The 18,697-nt window shown below is 39.4% G+C and overlaps 1 protein-coding gene across 2 annotated transcripts in view; it reads right to left on the reverse strand.

The window, feature by feature from the left end:
* The window catches only part of uba7 (ubiquitin-like modifier activating enzyme 7), a 33,754-nt gene that overhangs the window by 8,334 nt on the left and 6,723 nt on the right, over positions 1–18,697 (reverse strand). Inside the window, exons 16-21 of one of the 2 annotated variants that reach the window (XM_085160859.1) lie at positions 18,307–18,517; positions 16,255–16,329; positions 15,480–15,681; positions 15,301–15,389; positions 13,317–13,409; positions 10,682–10,873 (exon numbers count right to left, since the gene is read on the reverse strand). In XM_085160859.1, coding sequence (XP_085016985.1) covers positions 10,682–10,873; positions 13,317–13,409; positions 15,301–15,389; positions 15,480–15,681; positions 16,255–16,329; positions 18,307–18,517 — 862 coding nt within the window. Of the gene's footprint in view, positions 1–10,681; positions 10,874–13,316; positions 13,410–15,300; positions 15,682–16,254; positions 16,330–18,306; positions 18,518–18,697 lie in introns of both variants that reach the window. The other variant, XM_085160858.1, reaches the window with a different exon arrangement.

Genomic DNA, 18,697 nt, shown 5'->3' on the forward strand with positions numbered 1-18,697 from the left:
TGTGGGCCCAGGTACGTACGTTCTTTTAGAGCAGAGCTACAGATTAAAAATGCCCAAAGCGAAGCGGTCAAAGTCTGGCTGTACTTCACAGCAAAAGATGCAAACTCAGCAGCCTGCAACAAGTGCTTTAAGCTGATACTGTGATACTGTGCAAAAGAGGTAACACCTCGAATCTGATGAAACACCTGGTGACGTATAACATTTTGTTAAAAGCCGAGAAATGCGCCGTATTTGATAGCTTGCTGCGAGACCTCACACCGAGCACATCTACTGCGGGTGGGTTGCCTGTTATCGGATGCGGAGTTAGCAACATCCCCCAAAAACCCGAAGAGGAGAGTCCTGGCCCCTAGCCCTGCCAGTGTAGCAGAAATGATGACGGATGATGATGGCAGCAGCAGCCGTTCTTCTCTGCGTGAGTAGCTTCATGTTGTTCGTGTGTAATTTACATTGAGTAAGCTAACCACGTTATTACATTAATGCACGTAAGGTGAACTAGCAAACGCCGGCGTAGTTATATACAGCTGTCTTCTTGTTTGATGGCAGATACTCCCTTCACCCTGGCCAAAAAGGCTAAAATGACTAGAGAAAAAGTGGAAAACAGTTAAACATGAGAGGTTTTTGGACAAAGTTTGAGTTTTTTCCATTGTTTAAGCACTGCTTCCAGCCAAGAGTGATGCCATAAAGGCACTAAATTACAAATAACCACATGGTGAACGCAGTTGTAAGGTGGCCATGCAGTGCTCAATTGAACTGTCAAATGTACAAATACACGGGACTGTAGTATTTTTATAAAATATCTGTATACGCCATATAGATGTTGATGCTCACTATAGAAAGTTTCAACGAGATTGGTCCATTCATCCAGGATGAGAGACAAACATACAGTCATTATTGTATGACCAGTGAGCACGTGCGAGACTTAAAATAGTGAAGTAGATTATTCTTATAGCACAAAACCAAATGACAAAATGACTGAAATGACACATGACCAATCATATAATAACATGAAAAACTGAAACTCAGTTGTAAAGTGGAAATTCTTCCACTAAGGTTTGTTTATACAATGTTTCTATGAAACCAGAAAACCAATCTCCCAGTTAACATCGTTTTGGTGACACTGAGTCCTTCAGTCCATTTTAGCATTTAAGACTGAAAGATAAGCCTTTGGTGTGCTATCTAATCAAGGCCAAACAGTCCATGATCACTGTAATGCCACATGGTTCCAGATTTAGTGTAAACTGAAAGAGTAACTTTAAAAAAATCTTACATCAGAAACAGTTTTGTTTGTTTTCCTGTTTTCTTTAGCGGGACAACAGTACTGTTATGTAAAATATGCCCTTTGTTCGATTGGAAGTGTCATCTGCTACTTGACCACTATTGATCACCACTCTTCTTTAGGCTGCAGTGAAGAAGCAGATGGCTGGGACCTCCAACTGTTCTATCCAACCCTCTGCAATTATCATACCCCAGAGAGAAGACAAGGATGCCAGCCTGATGCAATTCTCATGCAATTTTTTTAAAGCTCCATTAGTATTAAAGATCCTTTTTATTTTAAATTTAGGTCCCTTTTTGACAGCTAACTTGTGAGGTACAAATAGAGGGTGAAGGCGGTGAAGGCAGAGCGGGGGTAGGAGCTCTGCAGCGATCAGACTCTTCTCAGGAGAGTGCAGAGTTTGACACACAGACTAAAAGCAGTGAGAAGCTTTGAAAAGGCTTCCATTGACGTGTAAAACAGCAAACAGAATCTCAATGTGACTGTCTTTCAATGAGAAGATAACAGCACTCCACCTGACTGAAAATGACCTGGGGCAGAAGCACTAAGTCAATAAAACCCTTACAAATGGGCCACTGATGTGCTGGAGCCTGTACACACACTCCAACACCAGATGTTTGATGGAGTCCCACTTATAAAGCAATGGATTATAATTTAAATGCCTTACAGGGATGCATCTGATTGTGAGACATGCATATGCATTATAATTTTCTTCCATTTGGAATAAGTGCAAATTTCTTTCTGCACATTTCAGTTTTGCCATTTCTTGATGTCTTGCACTTAATACTGCATTACTTACTGTGAACATACAGGCACAGACACATGTATGAACGTACTCTGTGACTAATATGGTAACTAACACGATGTTTACTATTGGTATGAGGCATGTAATGGGACACAGCTCTCTGCAAATCACAGGGATCAGTTCAATAACAGCATACAGCCCTGGGCTCTGTGATCAACATGCCCTTTGTTGCTACGTATTTATTTGTAACATTGATCTGAGCTTTAGAAATCAAAGGTCATGCTCTTTGGTTACATGATGTGATGCTGTATGTAATGATGCAACGTTTTCATGTATTGGCTACTGGAACAAGGTATTGATATTTATAGATCAATATGACATTCAGCTCTTGACGACATTAAATAAGCGTCTCCCTCTTATCCGATGTTGGAATTGAACCCACGGCACCAGTAATTTCCTTTTGGGATATTGGTCATTTGCTCAATCCTGTAAGCCCCACTGGCTCCAATATCACATGCAATGTCCTTTGAGTCTTCTCAAACTGTCAGGTGTTTGTCATGTATGTTTTTTAGTCAAATGCTGGATGGATTTCCTAATTTTTGGTATAGACATTTACTCCCTTGTAGAATGAATTATAACCATTTTGGTAATCCCCGACCAACTGGAAGACTAGGCCATTACAAAGCCTCTTTCATCTATTTTAGTTATCTTTCAACTGAGTAATCAGAATCTGAATCAGTCAGACACTTCTTATTTTCATTAGTAGGTAGTAGGTGATATCATTAGTAGGTGAAAATTTGGAAAACCACTTATGTGCCACCTGTGACCTTATTATAACATTTTGTTTATGACGTAACAAGAGGGAATGGCTTAGTAATAAGTACTCAAGACATGCTGTCTGACCATGTTAGAATTCAGATGTGTTTATAGTCGTTCTGAATGGCTACACTGGAAGATGTATGAAAAAGTGGGTGTAAACGTCAAATCACTGGTTTCAAAATGTTACAGATAATGGGCCATGCAGACGCCCACTACTTACGTGGGAAACGTGGGATATGGTCTCATTCAGTGTTATCTAACTTAAACTTAGCTTTTTCTTGAGGTTTCTTGTGTTCAATTAAGGTAAAGAAAGAAAAAGAAGGAGACAAGGCAGCATGCTCTTAGGATGCGAATTGATGGGTAAATTCTAAAAACTCACGACCTTGTGAAAAGTGTAGAAACCTGCACTCATCTTGAGTCATTTCCAACCAGTATTGGTGCTTTAAAGAGTTTCCAACAGAAGTTGGAACATGGGAAAAATGGATTACCAAGAAGTATGGGAGAAAGGGATAAAGACAAATACTGTAATATTTTTCTGTTTTCATGATGGATCTTTGTATAAAATTATTTGTGAAAATATATATTAATATTGCTCAAACGTATAAATTAAAACAGTGGGGCGCCTCAGGGATCGATTTTCAGGCTGCTACTTTTTAACATTTACAGTCACGTGAAGTTTTCCAGTTTTCAGAGGACTCAATAGGTGTAGAATCACTTTTAGCAGCACAAGCAACTGTTTTCTATATGATTTTATCAGTCTCTCACATTTCGTTGAAGGAATATTAACCCACTCATCTTTACAACATTATTTCAGTTCTTTGAGGTTTGCAGGCATTCATTTATAGATGGCTTTCATGACCCAGTTTCAGCCAAGCTTTAGCTGTCGGACAGATGGTCTCAGATTTGACTCTAGAGCACTTTGCTATACAGAGGAGTTCATGGTTGACTCAATGACGGCAAGGTGCCCACATCCTGTGGCTGCAAAACAACCCCAAATCATCACACCTCCACCACCGTGCTTGACAGTTGGTATGAGGTGTTTGTGCTGATATGCTTGACAGTTGGTATGAGGTGTTTGTGCTGATATGCTGTGTTTGGTTCTTGCCAAACATGGGACTGTGCATTATGACCAAGCATATCCACTTTGGTCTTGTCTATCAAAAGTACATTGTTCCAGATGTCTTGGAGTTTGTTCAGATGCAACTTTGCAAACCTTAGTCGTAATGCCATGTTCTTTTAAGAGAGAAGATGCTTTCTTCTGGCAACCCTTCCAAACAAACCATACTGTTTTCATCTTCTTCTAGTTGCACTGTTGTGAAATATAAAAATGACCAAGTGAGGCCTGTAGAGTCTGATATTTAGGTCTTGGTTTTTTTTCTTGATGTTTTTTTGCAGTTTTTCTGAGCATTGCTGCTAAATTACGTCCTTTTCTCTCTCTGAGTGATGCAGAGAAACTGATACACGTTCATACACTTTCATATCTGGTATGCTTCTATATGATTACTCTAATGGTATTTGATCTCTCTATATCAAACAATGTATTGTATACAATACAATGTATTCTAGTATCTGCTACAAGTGATTCAGAACTTGGCAGCCAAACTGCTTACGAGGACCCGAAAGAGAAAGCACATTACACCGTAGTAGTCTTTAAACTGGCTGCCTGTCAGTTTCCATATTTAAAATCGTCTTGTTTTTAAAGAACTTCATGATCTTACCCCAGTATATAAGTCCCACGGTGCATTACCCAGTGTAGCCCCTCAGGTCCTCCAGCATGAACCTGCTGATAGTTCTGACATGCAGGACACAAAATGCTTGTAGAGGCAGCTTGACAGATCATCAAATTGTTGAAGGGCTAACACAGAGAGACAGACAAGCACCCATTCTCAAAATCACGCCCAATTTAGAATCTCTAGTTAACCTAACTCATGCATGTTTTGGAACAAGAGCACCTGGACAGAACCCACTAAAGCACAGGGAGAACATGTAAAATCCACACAGAGAGCCCCAAGCCTGGATTTGAACCCAGAAACTTGTTGTTTTATTAAACTGTGTTATGTCTAATTAACAGCTTATCACTCATATGTGAAGCACTTTAAACTGCAACAACATCCTTGAAAGGTGCTTCATAAATAAAGCTATGACTGATTTAATTGATTGTACAATTGTGTTGAAAAGTAAATCTTTCCTGTTTATTAATAAAATAATTTAATCTATAAATTAGAGTCGGCAATAGTTCAAAAGTAGAAATGAATGTAGGTATAAACAGCTAAAGTTCTTTCATCCTAAAATGATTGCATCATCTTCAAATATCTGCAAAAATTGTAAGAAGACAATTCTATGCTGCATTTCGTGTAGAAAGTCATGCTTTCTGTCCTCCACATTTGCAATTTAAAATTCAAAACAATTTAATATTTGCACAGAATAGTGTGAGTGGACAATGAGCAATTCACAACCTTTTCAAAGATTCTGATGTTTTGAAATCCTACAGGAAAGGTGGAGATCAAGGCCAGTGATGCAGCAGTTTCGACACACACTTGAACACAATTGGTTGAATTGCAGCTGCCATATTGCCCCTGTATTAAAAATGTATGGAAGAGAAAAATACTACTGAGGATAACTGAGCTAGATCGAACACTGGTGGCTTATCAGTTTGAAAAAATGGAGTTTTGTGAGTTTTGAGCTGTACCGCACACTGTGCTAAATAAAAGATCTGGGTAGCGACTTTTATTACCTCCTACAGTCTGTGTTTAACAATGTTCTGGATCTGCTATATCCAGTCTGATCTGATCTGCGTCTGTTGCTACATAAATAAACAACCAGTGCAAAGACACAATATCGTTGCTGATGACACAAAAGGGAAAGAGAAGATAGATGGGGAACTAACGCACAACAATAACAGTACAATGCAGCAGAGACAACATCTGACTTAACAGCATTCTACCAAAACAATACTGCCTCCAAATAAACCGTGGAAAACAACAGAAGGCACAAGCCGCATATGTTGATCACAGATTACTCATTATCCCACAAGCACTATTCATGTCTGGGTCTTGAGTTACAAACTGCACAATGGCCTCTGCACTCCTCTGGGAATCCAGAAGGCCTTGGATCATATTCACCCCATTTCTTTACTGGCACAGTCCAAGGAGACCAACACATATTTAACCACATGTGAGGCAAATCTCCTCCTTTGTTGTTCTTGTTCTGTCTTTAAGCCATTCCCTGTTATTTGTGTGACAGATGTGTGACCTTCAATTATGCTCAAATCACAAATCAGTTGGCCGTGGGTTTTCTTTTCTACATTAAAAAAAATAAAAAAATAAACAGACACAATGTCTACTTAGCAAATTTAAACAGTCTTCTTTTTTTCAGATTTTTAAATCCAAACAAAGAAGTAAGTTGTGACTAAAAGGTTTATTAGAAACAGAGACTGGAGCAGATGGACATAAAATCCTTGCCTCCTCCTAATTCTCTGCCGACAGCAAGATTACATAGAGTTCTTTGGGAAATCTGGTTTCAATGCACTGCTTCCTGTGAAGGCAGGAAATAACCATCATTTCTGCAGGTAATTAACAAAGAAGCGGTGTGACCATTGACCGACGAGCGCCTCCAGAGTCTTGCCTCCAACTCTGCTAATTAAATTAGAGACTGAAAGGGCAAAGTGGGGAAGTGGGGCACCGAGGAAGCGTGAAAGGGCACAAAGTTAGGAGTAGAGTGTGGAGGATGTGTGCACAGGCATGTAAGACGGAGTATTTCCATGGAACACAACTACCAGGCATCCTAGCAGACAAGTAAAGACAGCGTACTCTGATAGAGTGTTGGCAAGGTGCTACAGGGGTTGAAGATTGAGATATTTAACACATAGCTGAAACATGCCCTCCTCTGCCTGCCTCAGGTGATGTTTCTCTGCATTTTAGTGAGGCTGCAGCTCAGTTACAGCTGCACTCATCAATCTTTGCTGCTCTTGAAATGTCCTTTAATGACTTAGTGCCAGAAAATCTCAGAAAATGAGTCCAAATAGAAACAAAGAGTTTTTGTCCCTAGGAAGCAGAATTATTATTACTACTGATTATTCAAATATACTTACTATGTTTAATATGTTTATAAACAATGCATTGGACAACATAATTTTTTTTTAAGTTTTGTTCAAGTAAATCTGTTTTGGCCTCACCAACTATTAAGGGAAGTACTGCTCTCTTAATGCTCCACTTGCAAGGCACTGTTGGTTTTTTTGGCCCCTAAAACTCTCCACTGTAACCTTGAAGGTGAAACAAAAAGGTGGCTTTGGTTTGTAAAATTGAAAAAAAAAAAAAAACCAGGAACCCCCCCCCCCCCCCCCCCCCGATATAAAGCGGTGGGTTATTCCTTTGAAAAAGAGGTAACCCTGTTCAAATAAAAGTTTGCAATTAATTTGGAAGTAAAAATGTTGATTAGTGTAACTTTAAATTGAAGCTTTTGCTTTGCACAGCTTGGGAAAGGCGATGAAGTTAAAGTCATTGCAAAGGCCAGTCCACTCTAGAGTTATTTCCATAATGTGGATAGTTACGAGCACTGTGATAATTAGATTAATACGGTGCCAGCAGTTACTATGTATTATTGTCTGACTGACTATAGTGGTGGTAACAACAAGCACCAACAAGCTTTTCATGTCTTTATCGTTTCGTAAATTTTTTGCAAACATTTCCAGGCATTTTAGGCCCTGCATGTTTGAAAATAGTCTACAGCTGCAGCTGACTGTTCTGTGTGAAGGGCACAGAGAGGACATTGTTGCTGCGGCCTTAAACTTGCCGCTGAGGTAGTCACAGAGCTGATTCAACATTTGACTGAATGGGAGAGCTGGCATGGATTATACTATATGGGACAACTGTCGCTCAGTTGGTGGAAAGGGTTGTGTGAGTATTTGCCCTTCAATCCCTGGCTCTTCTGTGTGCCAAGTGTCCTTGGGCGGAGGACTGAACCTAAAGTGGGACCTTTTTAGTGAGCAACTCTGCCATTTTTGTGGAACTGCAAACATTTTGTGTTTACCAGGCATGTTCACTGCCAGCTTTAGGACCAGAACACAGATGGAAAAACTGACCCAGATTTTTTACAGTATAAAAAACACGTTTCTGCTTCTCTAAAAAGAGACTACTTTGGTTGCAAAAATGTCTCCTTGTATGGAAGTCTTTGTGAAAACTACCTTGCTGCTGCTCATCATGTCTGGCTATGTGCACCTTTTAATTACAGTCAGCAGTCTATGGCTGCATTATATTATAATCCTTTAGTAAAAGAGGTTTTAGGAACTTGTTACTCTCGGTCTGCCTTTGATGTCTTGGCCTTGTCTCCCCAACTGAAAAACATAACATTGGGAGGAATGCTACGCAAAAGAGTGTTGAGCAGACAAGGACAAACCTCTTGTTTACATATCTCTACCTCTATACAGAGGACAGCAGCAGGGAAATACCAGGAAATTTCCATATTTTGCCAAACAGCTGCAAGAAATCCTGGAAAATTATTAAGACAATGGGGGCATTGGGAGTCATTTATTTTAGTTTAAGAGCTAAGTTAAAGGGTTATTTAGTGACAGCTGTGTATGACCACATTAAAAACACATTTTCCATAAGCACTTAGGCGATCAGAACTGTGGCACTACCAGTAAAGTTATGATGACTGCCCAGAATCTAGCAATGGAGTAATGTCATTAACGTCACTTTGGAACAACACTGGGTGGCCCACCTGCACAACCAGCAAGATGTGACTGTTGTTACTGTTGATATTAATGAACTGAGACTGATCTCATAAGGGGAGAGGTCTAAGCCATTGCAAAAGTAAGCTGAGACCTTAATACTGCATGTCTGATCAGTGATTTTTAACAGCTGCATGCCTGTAGTTGCTTCAAAGGCTGTCGCCCAAAAACTCTAATCTTACATTAGAGAGATAAGAGAATATAAAAGAAATGGCTTTGCCTTCTGTGTCGTTGTCGAATTTATGATATCTAAAATCATTTATATGTACACCATTTATGTATATTTCCACACTAATTTATTTCAGCATATTAATGCGTTAATCAAGGATTGCAGGACTCAGAAATCTTATTTTATGTGATCTCTTTAACTAGTCACATAATATCTACATCACATTCATGCATAGGGGATGTTTACAGGGAATCAATTTGTTTAAAAATATCAATACATATCAACAAAGGCATAGACACCCTGGACCTTTGACCCCGGGTGATTAAGTTAGTCTCATACTGGATATCTGAGGCCAAAATCTGTGTCAATATTTAGGTTAAATTATTATTGGCTTTTCATGAATCCATAACAAGGATCCCTTAAAAAGGTTAATAAAAACTTTGCCAATTACAATCTCATAAATAAAATTATCCAATTTATTTCAACTAGTCAAAATATATGTTGTTGCTGATATACTCATGATAATGACATGTGCACATTCAAACTATTTTTACAATAAATAGAGGGATGAGAAACTAGAATTAATGCCATATTGAAAGAGTAAATACAAACAAATAAAGAGAGACTATCAATTACAATGCTTGGTATAAATTATGAATTTAAACTAACCACAAAACCCAAAATGTTTTCTTTGGCACTATGTCCCACATTATATGGCTGAAGGTTTGGCACCTAACCCTCATTCTCTGTTTCTCATATAATTGCATGTGTGTTCCTGATTTATGAATGCCTTCCGGTATTACTTTAGGATTTATCTTTAACTCTAAAAATGCTGTTCTGGCTGTGGGTGTCCTGTCTCCTTTGGGTCCTCTGTTGAATAAACAAAAGCTTAAAACCCAGAGCCTCAACCCATGAAGAAAGAGCCTGCGTCTGAAAAATGTAATGTCTGCCCATCTGTCCGATTCAGTACTTGAATACTTGAATAAACCTTCTGGCTCGGATGATGTCAGCTACTCCGTCACTGTGACTGATTATTTTAATGACTGACTCTATCCAGTGTCCCGTGCTGCTTTGGAAATGTTAATACATCTCAGAAAATTTCAGAAGGCATGAAAAAATAGAAAAGTATATGCAAACATCAACAAATTTACAGGCAACAACTGTAAGAACGGAGAGAGGAAGAAGGCACGTCTGGAACCTCCAAACCTCCAAAAGTCACAGCTGCTTCTGTCATCATGACAGCGTTTTATGCAGAGGCTGAATTTTCCCCTGTAACCAAAGCTGAAACCAGACCCACACTGTCTCAGAGTACCCTCAAGCCCCACAGGACACAGTTACCCCAACTACTGACCCTGTCAGGGGTTTAGTGCCCTGAGTGGGAAAGCTGGAGCATTCCAGTCTAGTATTTGATTACCTCCAGAGGTGACCTACAGTGAGATGTAAGAGTGCTGTAAAATTAATTGGCATGATATTCTCTCAAACCTGACCTTAAATGTGTCTAGCATGTGGTACTGAGCCCAGAAGGACACTGGCTTCAGGGAATAGGGTTGCTTTGAATTCACTTAATTTGTCCAAACATGCATGAATCTGTTTTATGCCTTGCCTGCACTGAAATATGCTAAGGATTATACTGAGCTAGTTAAAGAATGGGCTTACAGTATATTCAAGATACTGTGGGCCAAAAGTGGGCTTTTACTCTGAAAGCACTCATTCATGGCTTAATGCTTTCCACTAAAAAAGGAAGGACATGAATCTACAAAGAACCCACCAGATTTATCCTCAAAATAGACAGGTTTAAATTATGAAAGTACGTTACACAGTAAGGGTCTGTCAGACTTTATAAAGTGCCTTACTCAGGTCCCATATGTGGCTGAAAGCTTTATTGATCTCTTCCCTAAAACCACTATAACTAAAATAAAGCTGTGGTCATATGGAGCTGTTACTCACTTCAAACTGCTGAGGCCGGCTCGGCTGGGACATGACAAAGTACTGGACGGCCAGGTTGATGTAAGCCGTGCGGTAAGAGCTGATCTTTTGGTGACCCTGAACCAGCTTATACAGCTCCAGGCACATGAGGCCTGCCACCGCGGCTGTCGTGGTGGCTATGGCAGGGATGATCCTTCCGGCAATGCGCTTACTCTGCAAAGGTGACAGTGGAACGTTCACTTTCACATCGCAGTGTCATGTAGTGGCAAGAAAATATTTCAGTTATCTTCAGTCACTTTCAGTACAATCCTAACGTGATCCAACAAATATAAACTCGTGTTTTACAACATTTCACTGGTAGAAAGAAACTTAATTCGTTTACTCTGTTAGTTCTGAAGTACTAGAAGTTGTCTTTTATTTTAGTTACAGGCAGTGTTGGGGAGTAACGGAATACATGTACCGCCGTTACTATTTAAAATACAAAATATGAGTAACTGTATTCTGTTACAGTTACCGTTTAAAAAGGTGGTATTTAGAATACAGTTACTTTGTTGAAATAAATGGATTACACGGCGGTACTTCCCTGTTTCATATTGTCGCGGGTCAGGACAGTTTGGGTTTTGTTTGAAAGCTACGTTCTGTTGTTCCAGGCGGCAGCGTTACGGTTGCCATGGTTACAGGGTGACGCTCTCTCTGCGTGTTTCCTGGGTGAGAGAGCGCCTGTTGTTGTTGTGCTAAACTAATAGGCAGAATGCTACAGGTATAGCTCTAAAGAATGTAGCATCATAGGCAGTGTAGTCGGTGCTGCAGGGAGAACGGACTGCCATACACGTTATGTGTCTGTGAGCGAGGGAGGGAGAAAAAGGAAAAGTATGAGCTGTCATCGAGCGGGAGCTGGAAGCATGTAAATATAATAATAACACTGCAGCCAAGAAGAGTGCCTGACGAGCCCAGTTGTAAGTAAGCTATTAAGACTCGACTGTACACCGTGTTCATGTTTTCCTCCAAAAACAATAAGTTCCATTGGAGCAGCCTTTCAACGCCTCTCTCTGTCTCTCGCTAGCAAAGTTGACCCAGACAACAAAGTAAAGCTATTTTTCGGCTACGAGCCCGACACAGAACCCACCGTATTAGTCAGAGGTCCCTTTACTACGGTTCGGAGCCGTGGACCTTCAGTAACAGTAATAAATCACAGCAATAGTACATTCATGTAGTTGTAAACAGCATGATAATATATTAAGTAATCCAAAGTATTCAGAATACGTTACTCTCATTGAGTAACGTAACGGAATACGTTACAGAATACATTTTGGGGCATGTATTCTGTATTCTGTAATGGAATACATTTTAAAAGTAACCTTCCCAACACTGGTTACAGGTATGTTTACAAGTAATTTCATGGCTTATCAGTCAATTAAGACCTGTCCCCTTGTTACGTATGGACATATAAATCAGATATAACATCTGAAGTTGATTCAAAGTGCTGAATTTGTATTTTATAGCTTTTCACTTCAACTTTAATACGAGGCACTTTATTGCATTATTGTTGGGTCTTTACCTTACAATATAAAGCGCCTTGAGGCTACTGTTGTTGTGATTTGGTGCTGTATAAATAAAATTGAATTGAATAGAAAGCAAAATACACCAATCACAATTTTTTAAGAAAAACTTTCTAATGTACAAGGTTGTACAAGACACCAGATTAAACTTTGGCAGAAAATATTTAAAAGAATCCGCACAGTTCTGGAAAAAAAAACATGGACATAAAGATGAACTTGTTCCAGAGTGATGGGAGGGCAAAAGTATAGAGAAGGAGAGAAACAGCTCATGATTCCGAGCATGCCACCTTATCTGTCACATATGATGGAGGCTAGGTTATTTCATGGGTAGGGATGGCTGCCAGTGGATCTGGGCCACTATTGATGATTAATGATGTGACTGCTGACAAAAGCAGCAGGATGATTTCTGAAATGTACTGGTCTATACTCTCTGCTCAGATTTAGTCACATTTTTCCAGAACTGAGTGGACAAAGCAACAAAAATTGTGTCTTAGTCCAACAAAACATGGACCTAGCTGTATATACATACATATACACAATATACTGATGATGTTGCATGATGAGTATTTTTACCTTTGACAGTTACAAATATATTAGAGTCTAGCCCTCATGTGGTCTTGCATTACTGATATACTGTATGTTTATTATGTATTGGTTAAATTGTGACTAAAGGAGAAGTTATTTGCAAAGATGACGCAAAATGTGGAAATGTCTGATTACACAAGGCAAACTCTGTTTTGTCCCCCATCTCCTAGGGGTAACCCCCCCCATCCATGTCCATGTCTTGGCTGTGTATGTCACCGTGGCAGCTGGTACAAGGCCTGGCTCAGGTGTCACCTCCCAGGCGACAGGTAAAGTGCCGTGATTAGTTCTGCTCTGTGAACAATAGGTGAGGGGGCTGTTTTTGTGGCTTTAGGGCAGGTGTGTGCAGCACCTAGGAAAAACATGACCTACAGGGAGGGGGAGCAGTCGGCAGGTCTGTTTTGTCTCATTCGCCCCTCGGCTCAACTTCATCTCTTAGATCTTTGTCCATATTTTCCATTTATTTTTACTATGTATACATACAATTAGATGTTTCACACAGTGAAAATACTGACCTTGTGACGATCAGCTGCAGGGATGTCATAGTTTTCTGCTCTCAGGTTAGATGCAGCAACAATGTAGTCCATGTGGAAATTGCTGTCATCATCCTGTATGAGTAGGAACATTAAATATTTTTTAATTAAGATATAACACTAGGATGCTTAATACCCATGAACAGCAATTACATATAATGACAAAAAACAGAAGGGCAGCTTAACAGTATTAACAACATTATAAATTGCCAGTGGGACAGTTCAAAGCCACGTCCACGTCCAGTGACATACTCAGTGATGTCATTCTCTGTGCCCTCTTTGAGCTTTGCCTGCTTTGTTGTTATGTCGCTTCAGTCACTCTGATATATGACTTAGTACCCTGTCAGAAAGCAGTGGAAATCAGATTCCTGTTGTGATCGACGTGGCCAGTGAGGTCATGCCTCTGCTTGTGCGGCTCTACAAAAGCTAGGAGGTGACTGTCACTCCAGGTTTGCTTTAGGGGTTGCGAGGAAGCTCCAAGCTGGCAACCTGATGCCTTTGAAACCCTCCTACACACATTCCATCTATCCACAGCCTGACCAGGGCACAGAGGGATAAAGATGAAGAAAAGCGGGTTTGGGAGTCTTGTTCTTATTCAAGACAACATTTGATATTTAGCTGACTTACCTCATGCACCTTCATTAGAGTCTTTCTTGGTTCATTGCATGTGTTATCAGAATCTCATTTAAAGTCATTTACCTTCTCTAAATTCTTTTAATAACAATCTCTATCACTCAGCAGCGGCATCTTGACCTGCTTTTACCTTTTGTTGAGCAACAGTATCTTATTCATGGGGTAATATGGCACAGCTACTTTGTGGGCAGAGTTTATTGTAAACTCGTCCATAACGGAGGTTTAGAAAAGACTTTGTTATGCCCAGTGTCCAGATGTTGGCTATTACAGTTATTACAGGATCCAGTCCTGTCCAACAGGACATGCCAGATGCTGAGGAAAAAAGTTCCAGTAGGGAGGAATAAATGAATAAATAAGGAAATGGCTTATTTACTGCACAATTCTTTTATGCTTACAACTGTTAATTTTTATTTAAACAGATTTTGAGTTAATAGTTACACTAAGTCTTGGAGGATATAGATTTATAGTTAATTTAGAGCCTGTTCTTTTTTTCCATTTATTTTATCATTTATTAATTAAGGTACTAACTGGACTCAAAACTTGAAACTGGACCTAAGATGTTCTACTTTGTTTTTCAAGTTGGCCAATGCGCAGCAATGGCAATGTGCCACACTGAAAATTTGCTTAATTTTTAAACTTATCATGCATTTGTAGTTAAAGCTAAACTATTGAAATTATTTTTACCTGGCATTCAAAAATTTTCAAGTACAGAAAGACGAGAGGAAATGGAGAAAACAAATGGAACAAAGTGTATGGCTGGCATCTTAAACCATGGGGTTGCCTCGTTTGAATGTGATTTGTGGCCATGTTTCCCAGAGGATATCAAGGAAGAATATAGAGTGTTAGGGATACTGTCACTGGGAAAGTGCTGTCCTATTAAGAAAATCGCTTTACTCCAAGGTGTGACTGACTTTTAGGAAATACATTGGAAGGAAACGATTGCTTTGGGAACTGGGGATTATATCTAGTCTACACTCCTAAATAACTTTCTAGATTAGATGAACTTTTATGAATATTTACAATGCCAGCCAAGTGCCAAACGTAACTTAATGTCTAGAGTGACAATGTTTTAATAAGGGAAGTCTCCCTTCAGGAATCTGTGTATGCTGTTTGACAGTCCGCAAACCAGTTCTCACATAAAAGTGCCCATTTTATATCTGAGTTGTCTGACTAAATAATCATTATATTGCTACAATTTTTGAAAGAAGGAAGGACGGTTTAAAAATATATAACTCTACCCTGCTAAAACCACTGTTGAATCAGCTCAGATGAAGATGTCACTATCTGCAGCTTCTCTGTCTGAGGCAGAGGTGTCATTGTCCTATTGCCCTACCTTCTCAAAGTCGATAGGGTACATCTGAGCTGAGCTCTTCAGAGAGGGCGAGGCCAACTTTCCTTTCAACTCCTCAAGTCTGATCTTTTCTGTGGCAGAGGAAGAGAAAAATATGTAAAGATAAGACGTGCTGGAAGAAAGCGAGTTGGTAACAATAAAAAAAAATTGAACTAACTGACCAGCATCATCGCATTCACGTCTTTTCTCCTCCTCCATCTCCTTGTCAGTAACATGAATCTTCACGGAGGACTTGGGAGTGAAAGCTGGCACATGGACATTTTCTAAGATTCCTCTGAAGGAGGTCAAGTCCCTTGTCCCTTTGATCCCATAGATTTGCCCATACAGATTAGCTCCAGCCATCACATACTCAATATGAGTAGTCTACAACACAACAATCACATAGTCTTGATGAAGAAGAAAATATAATGTTTTGGAAAATACATTTAACATCCTAGTTAAACACGGTCTATTACAGAAGCACTGCCATCATGGTGAAACTGTGGAAAGGAACGTATTAAAAAAGGAGAATAGAGTCAGAACAATGTTAAAGTAATGCCAATTACTTCCCTTAATGGAATATATAGCTGCAATAATTTCTCCAGTGTTCCCAAAAATGTGCATCTATATTGTGCATTGAGGCAGTAACTTCTACTTATCAAACAAGCACAGTACAGTTCCATTATTTCACTTCTCTGCAACGCTGCTTTCAATTCACTGATAAGGAGAATAACATGAATTGAATGTGTCTAGAAAGCAGATTATTATCTCTCTTTTATTGCCCGTGTGTACCTGAGATAAGACTCAATTATATGGTCAGAGTGAGGAAGAGCCACTATCAGACAAGATAAAGAAGGAATGTGAGTGGTTATCAGTATACTGTGGTATGTTTTCTCATTACCATCTACTATGTATATGATTGCTACTGGATGAAGAACTGGACCAGACACTACTCACAATGCTAGGATCAAAGGTCAGGGGGTGAGGGCATCTCTTGGATCCAGACCAGAAGGGCAAGCCATGAGTGGTCTTCTAAACAGAGGCAGAAGAAAATCCCTTTATCGCAACGAGTAACAGATGTAAATTCATTTCACTTTTATTCTTTAAAAACATTTATATAAATATAAGTCTAACTTGGTGAGTAAACCTATGACTGTAATGGTGAGATCTTTGCCTTACATATAATGAAGGTGACGCTATATTCCAAACAAAAACACACGAGTAAACAGATTAGGTTTTACATTTTCAGCTTATATGATATTTAATGCATGACGACTCCAGTGCATTAGTGATTTACTGGATAAAGCCTGACAACTACTTTACTATTCTAACAAAGCAAGTCAACTGCCTTCCTTTGGTGCAGTCACACTAATATTGTTATCAGCTGTGTGTTGACTACACAATTTGTATGTCTGATAAAGGAACAAAGGGACTTGAGAGCTTTGATGTTTCCAAATGGTCCATATGCCGAGAAAGAGAGAGTCTCCTACTGGTGGTGCCAGTTTTCACTGCAGGGGGGGCATTGTATAGCAGCCAAAAGGCACCAACAACATTGTCCTTTTCAGAATCAGGCATGTTGTTAGCCTTCTCTTCAGGGTCAGAGGGGGCCAAAACAGTGATTTGTCCTTAAAAAGAAGGATAACACTTTCATTTAAGGCTTTTTGGGGCCTCCTAAGGTTCTTTGACCAATTGTTCTTTTTTCTTGTAGAGACTTAAGAATAAAAGTGACTTTAATAATGGAAATTTCTACTTGAAATCAACTTTGTTGTGGTTGTTAAGAAAAAGAGAGTTGAACCAAATAACTACATGGCCAAATTTATCAACAATTCAATTAATTGCTGTTAATTAAGCAGTTTAAGAGCTGAATATCATTTGTCTCACTAATACAGCAAATTCTATGACAGGATACCTTTAAATCTCTTGTCATTTCATCTACACTCATTCAATAGTCATACATGTATACTGTCAGGTTAAGTACCGATGAAGAGTGAGTTGTAAATTATTAAATAGTATTAAGCAGGGTTAGATCAAATGAGTGTAGACTCCCTTTTGAACATATAAATTGTGTGGTATAGAGAGATATGGTAGAAACTCAATTTATTTTTCGTTCTTTTTCTCTGTTTTGTTGTTCTTTTTGCTGTATTTAGATGTTTAAGATAAAGCAGTCAGTCAATCCAATTCTCTCACCCGTCATTTCTTGTATTTTTTACTTTTCCAACTTGAGATGCTGTGGCAACATAGAGCAGAGTAGCCGTGCAGTCATCAGTGTTGCCTGTGTACCAGCTTTGGTCAGTTTAGCTTTTGACTTTTAACTGACATTAGCTTCCTTATCATAGTTCCCCCAGAAAGTCTGTGGTGAAAACTGACTGTCAACGAGAACAATAAAACTATAACTCTTTTTACGTAACTAGGACAAAGAGAAGTATGGAGGGGAAAAAAAGAGAGAGAACCAAAGCCAAAACCACAAATGACGCAGAGTTTCTGCATCATGTGCTGTGATGATTAGATAAGAGAAAATTTATATTTAATAATAAAAAAATGCCATACCAAAAGCTGCATTAATAAATATTAAAACATTGCAAAACACTGCTTGAGCTCTGTTAGAAAACAGCTTGTTAGTGTTCTAAGTCTTGGGTTAGTGAGGGTTTGTTTAGGTTGATACTAATCTGTCCACCCTCCCACACCAAAGGTATGACAGCAACATGTGACACCGCTCTGTCTGCACGTTTCAACAGACTAAAAACCCCTCAGAGACCCTCAAAGATGTTTATCAGTAGTGCTTTTCAGGTTTTCAGCAGGGCTAATGTTGCCATCTACTCCTGGGGAAATGTGCTGCAGTACTCCATGAAGTGAAATGTGAAAAATGCAATTCCTATTGTTCAAATATCTCACTGTAGTGTTTAACTGTTTGGAATGCAAATATCTTACCTGCACAACAGTGCCCCTGTGTGTTCATGGAGACAAATTAAACATGTTACATTTTTGGCACCAGAATAGTTGCTTTTTTACCTCATCGGGAGGGAAACAGTGCAGAAGCTGACGGATGTCGTTGTTAAACAGGGTCTCCCACTTGCAACGTGCCCAGCGCACACAGTCTTCCCAGGATTTTGGACGCTGTCCTCCAGCTCCCATGTCATGCAGGCTGCTCCACACTCCTCCGAGAATCTCCAAGGCCTCAGTGTCACCAAGATCTAGAGTTCGCTTTATAAATGCCGTATCCCTGTGGAAAATAGAGCAGCAATAGTTGTATTCAGTGACAGAGCAAATAATAATAATAATCATTGGCTGAGCACAAAGACAAAGCGCAGGCTATCGAAAAGTAATAATAATATATTTGATGCATTCTGTGGGTTGAACCTTCACAATAAAAGATTAGATTTTTATTTGAAACATGACTTGG

Source organism: Neolamprologus multifasciatus, chromosome 5, assembly GCF_963576455.1.
Source record: "Neolamprologus multifasciatus chromosome 5, fNeoMul1.2, whole genome shotgun sequence".
In the NCBI taxonomy this organism is placed as follows: Eukaryota; Metazoa; Chordata; class Actinopteri; order Cichliformes; family Cichlidae; genus Neolamprologus; species Neolamprologus multifasciatus.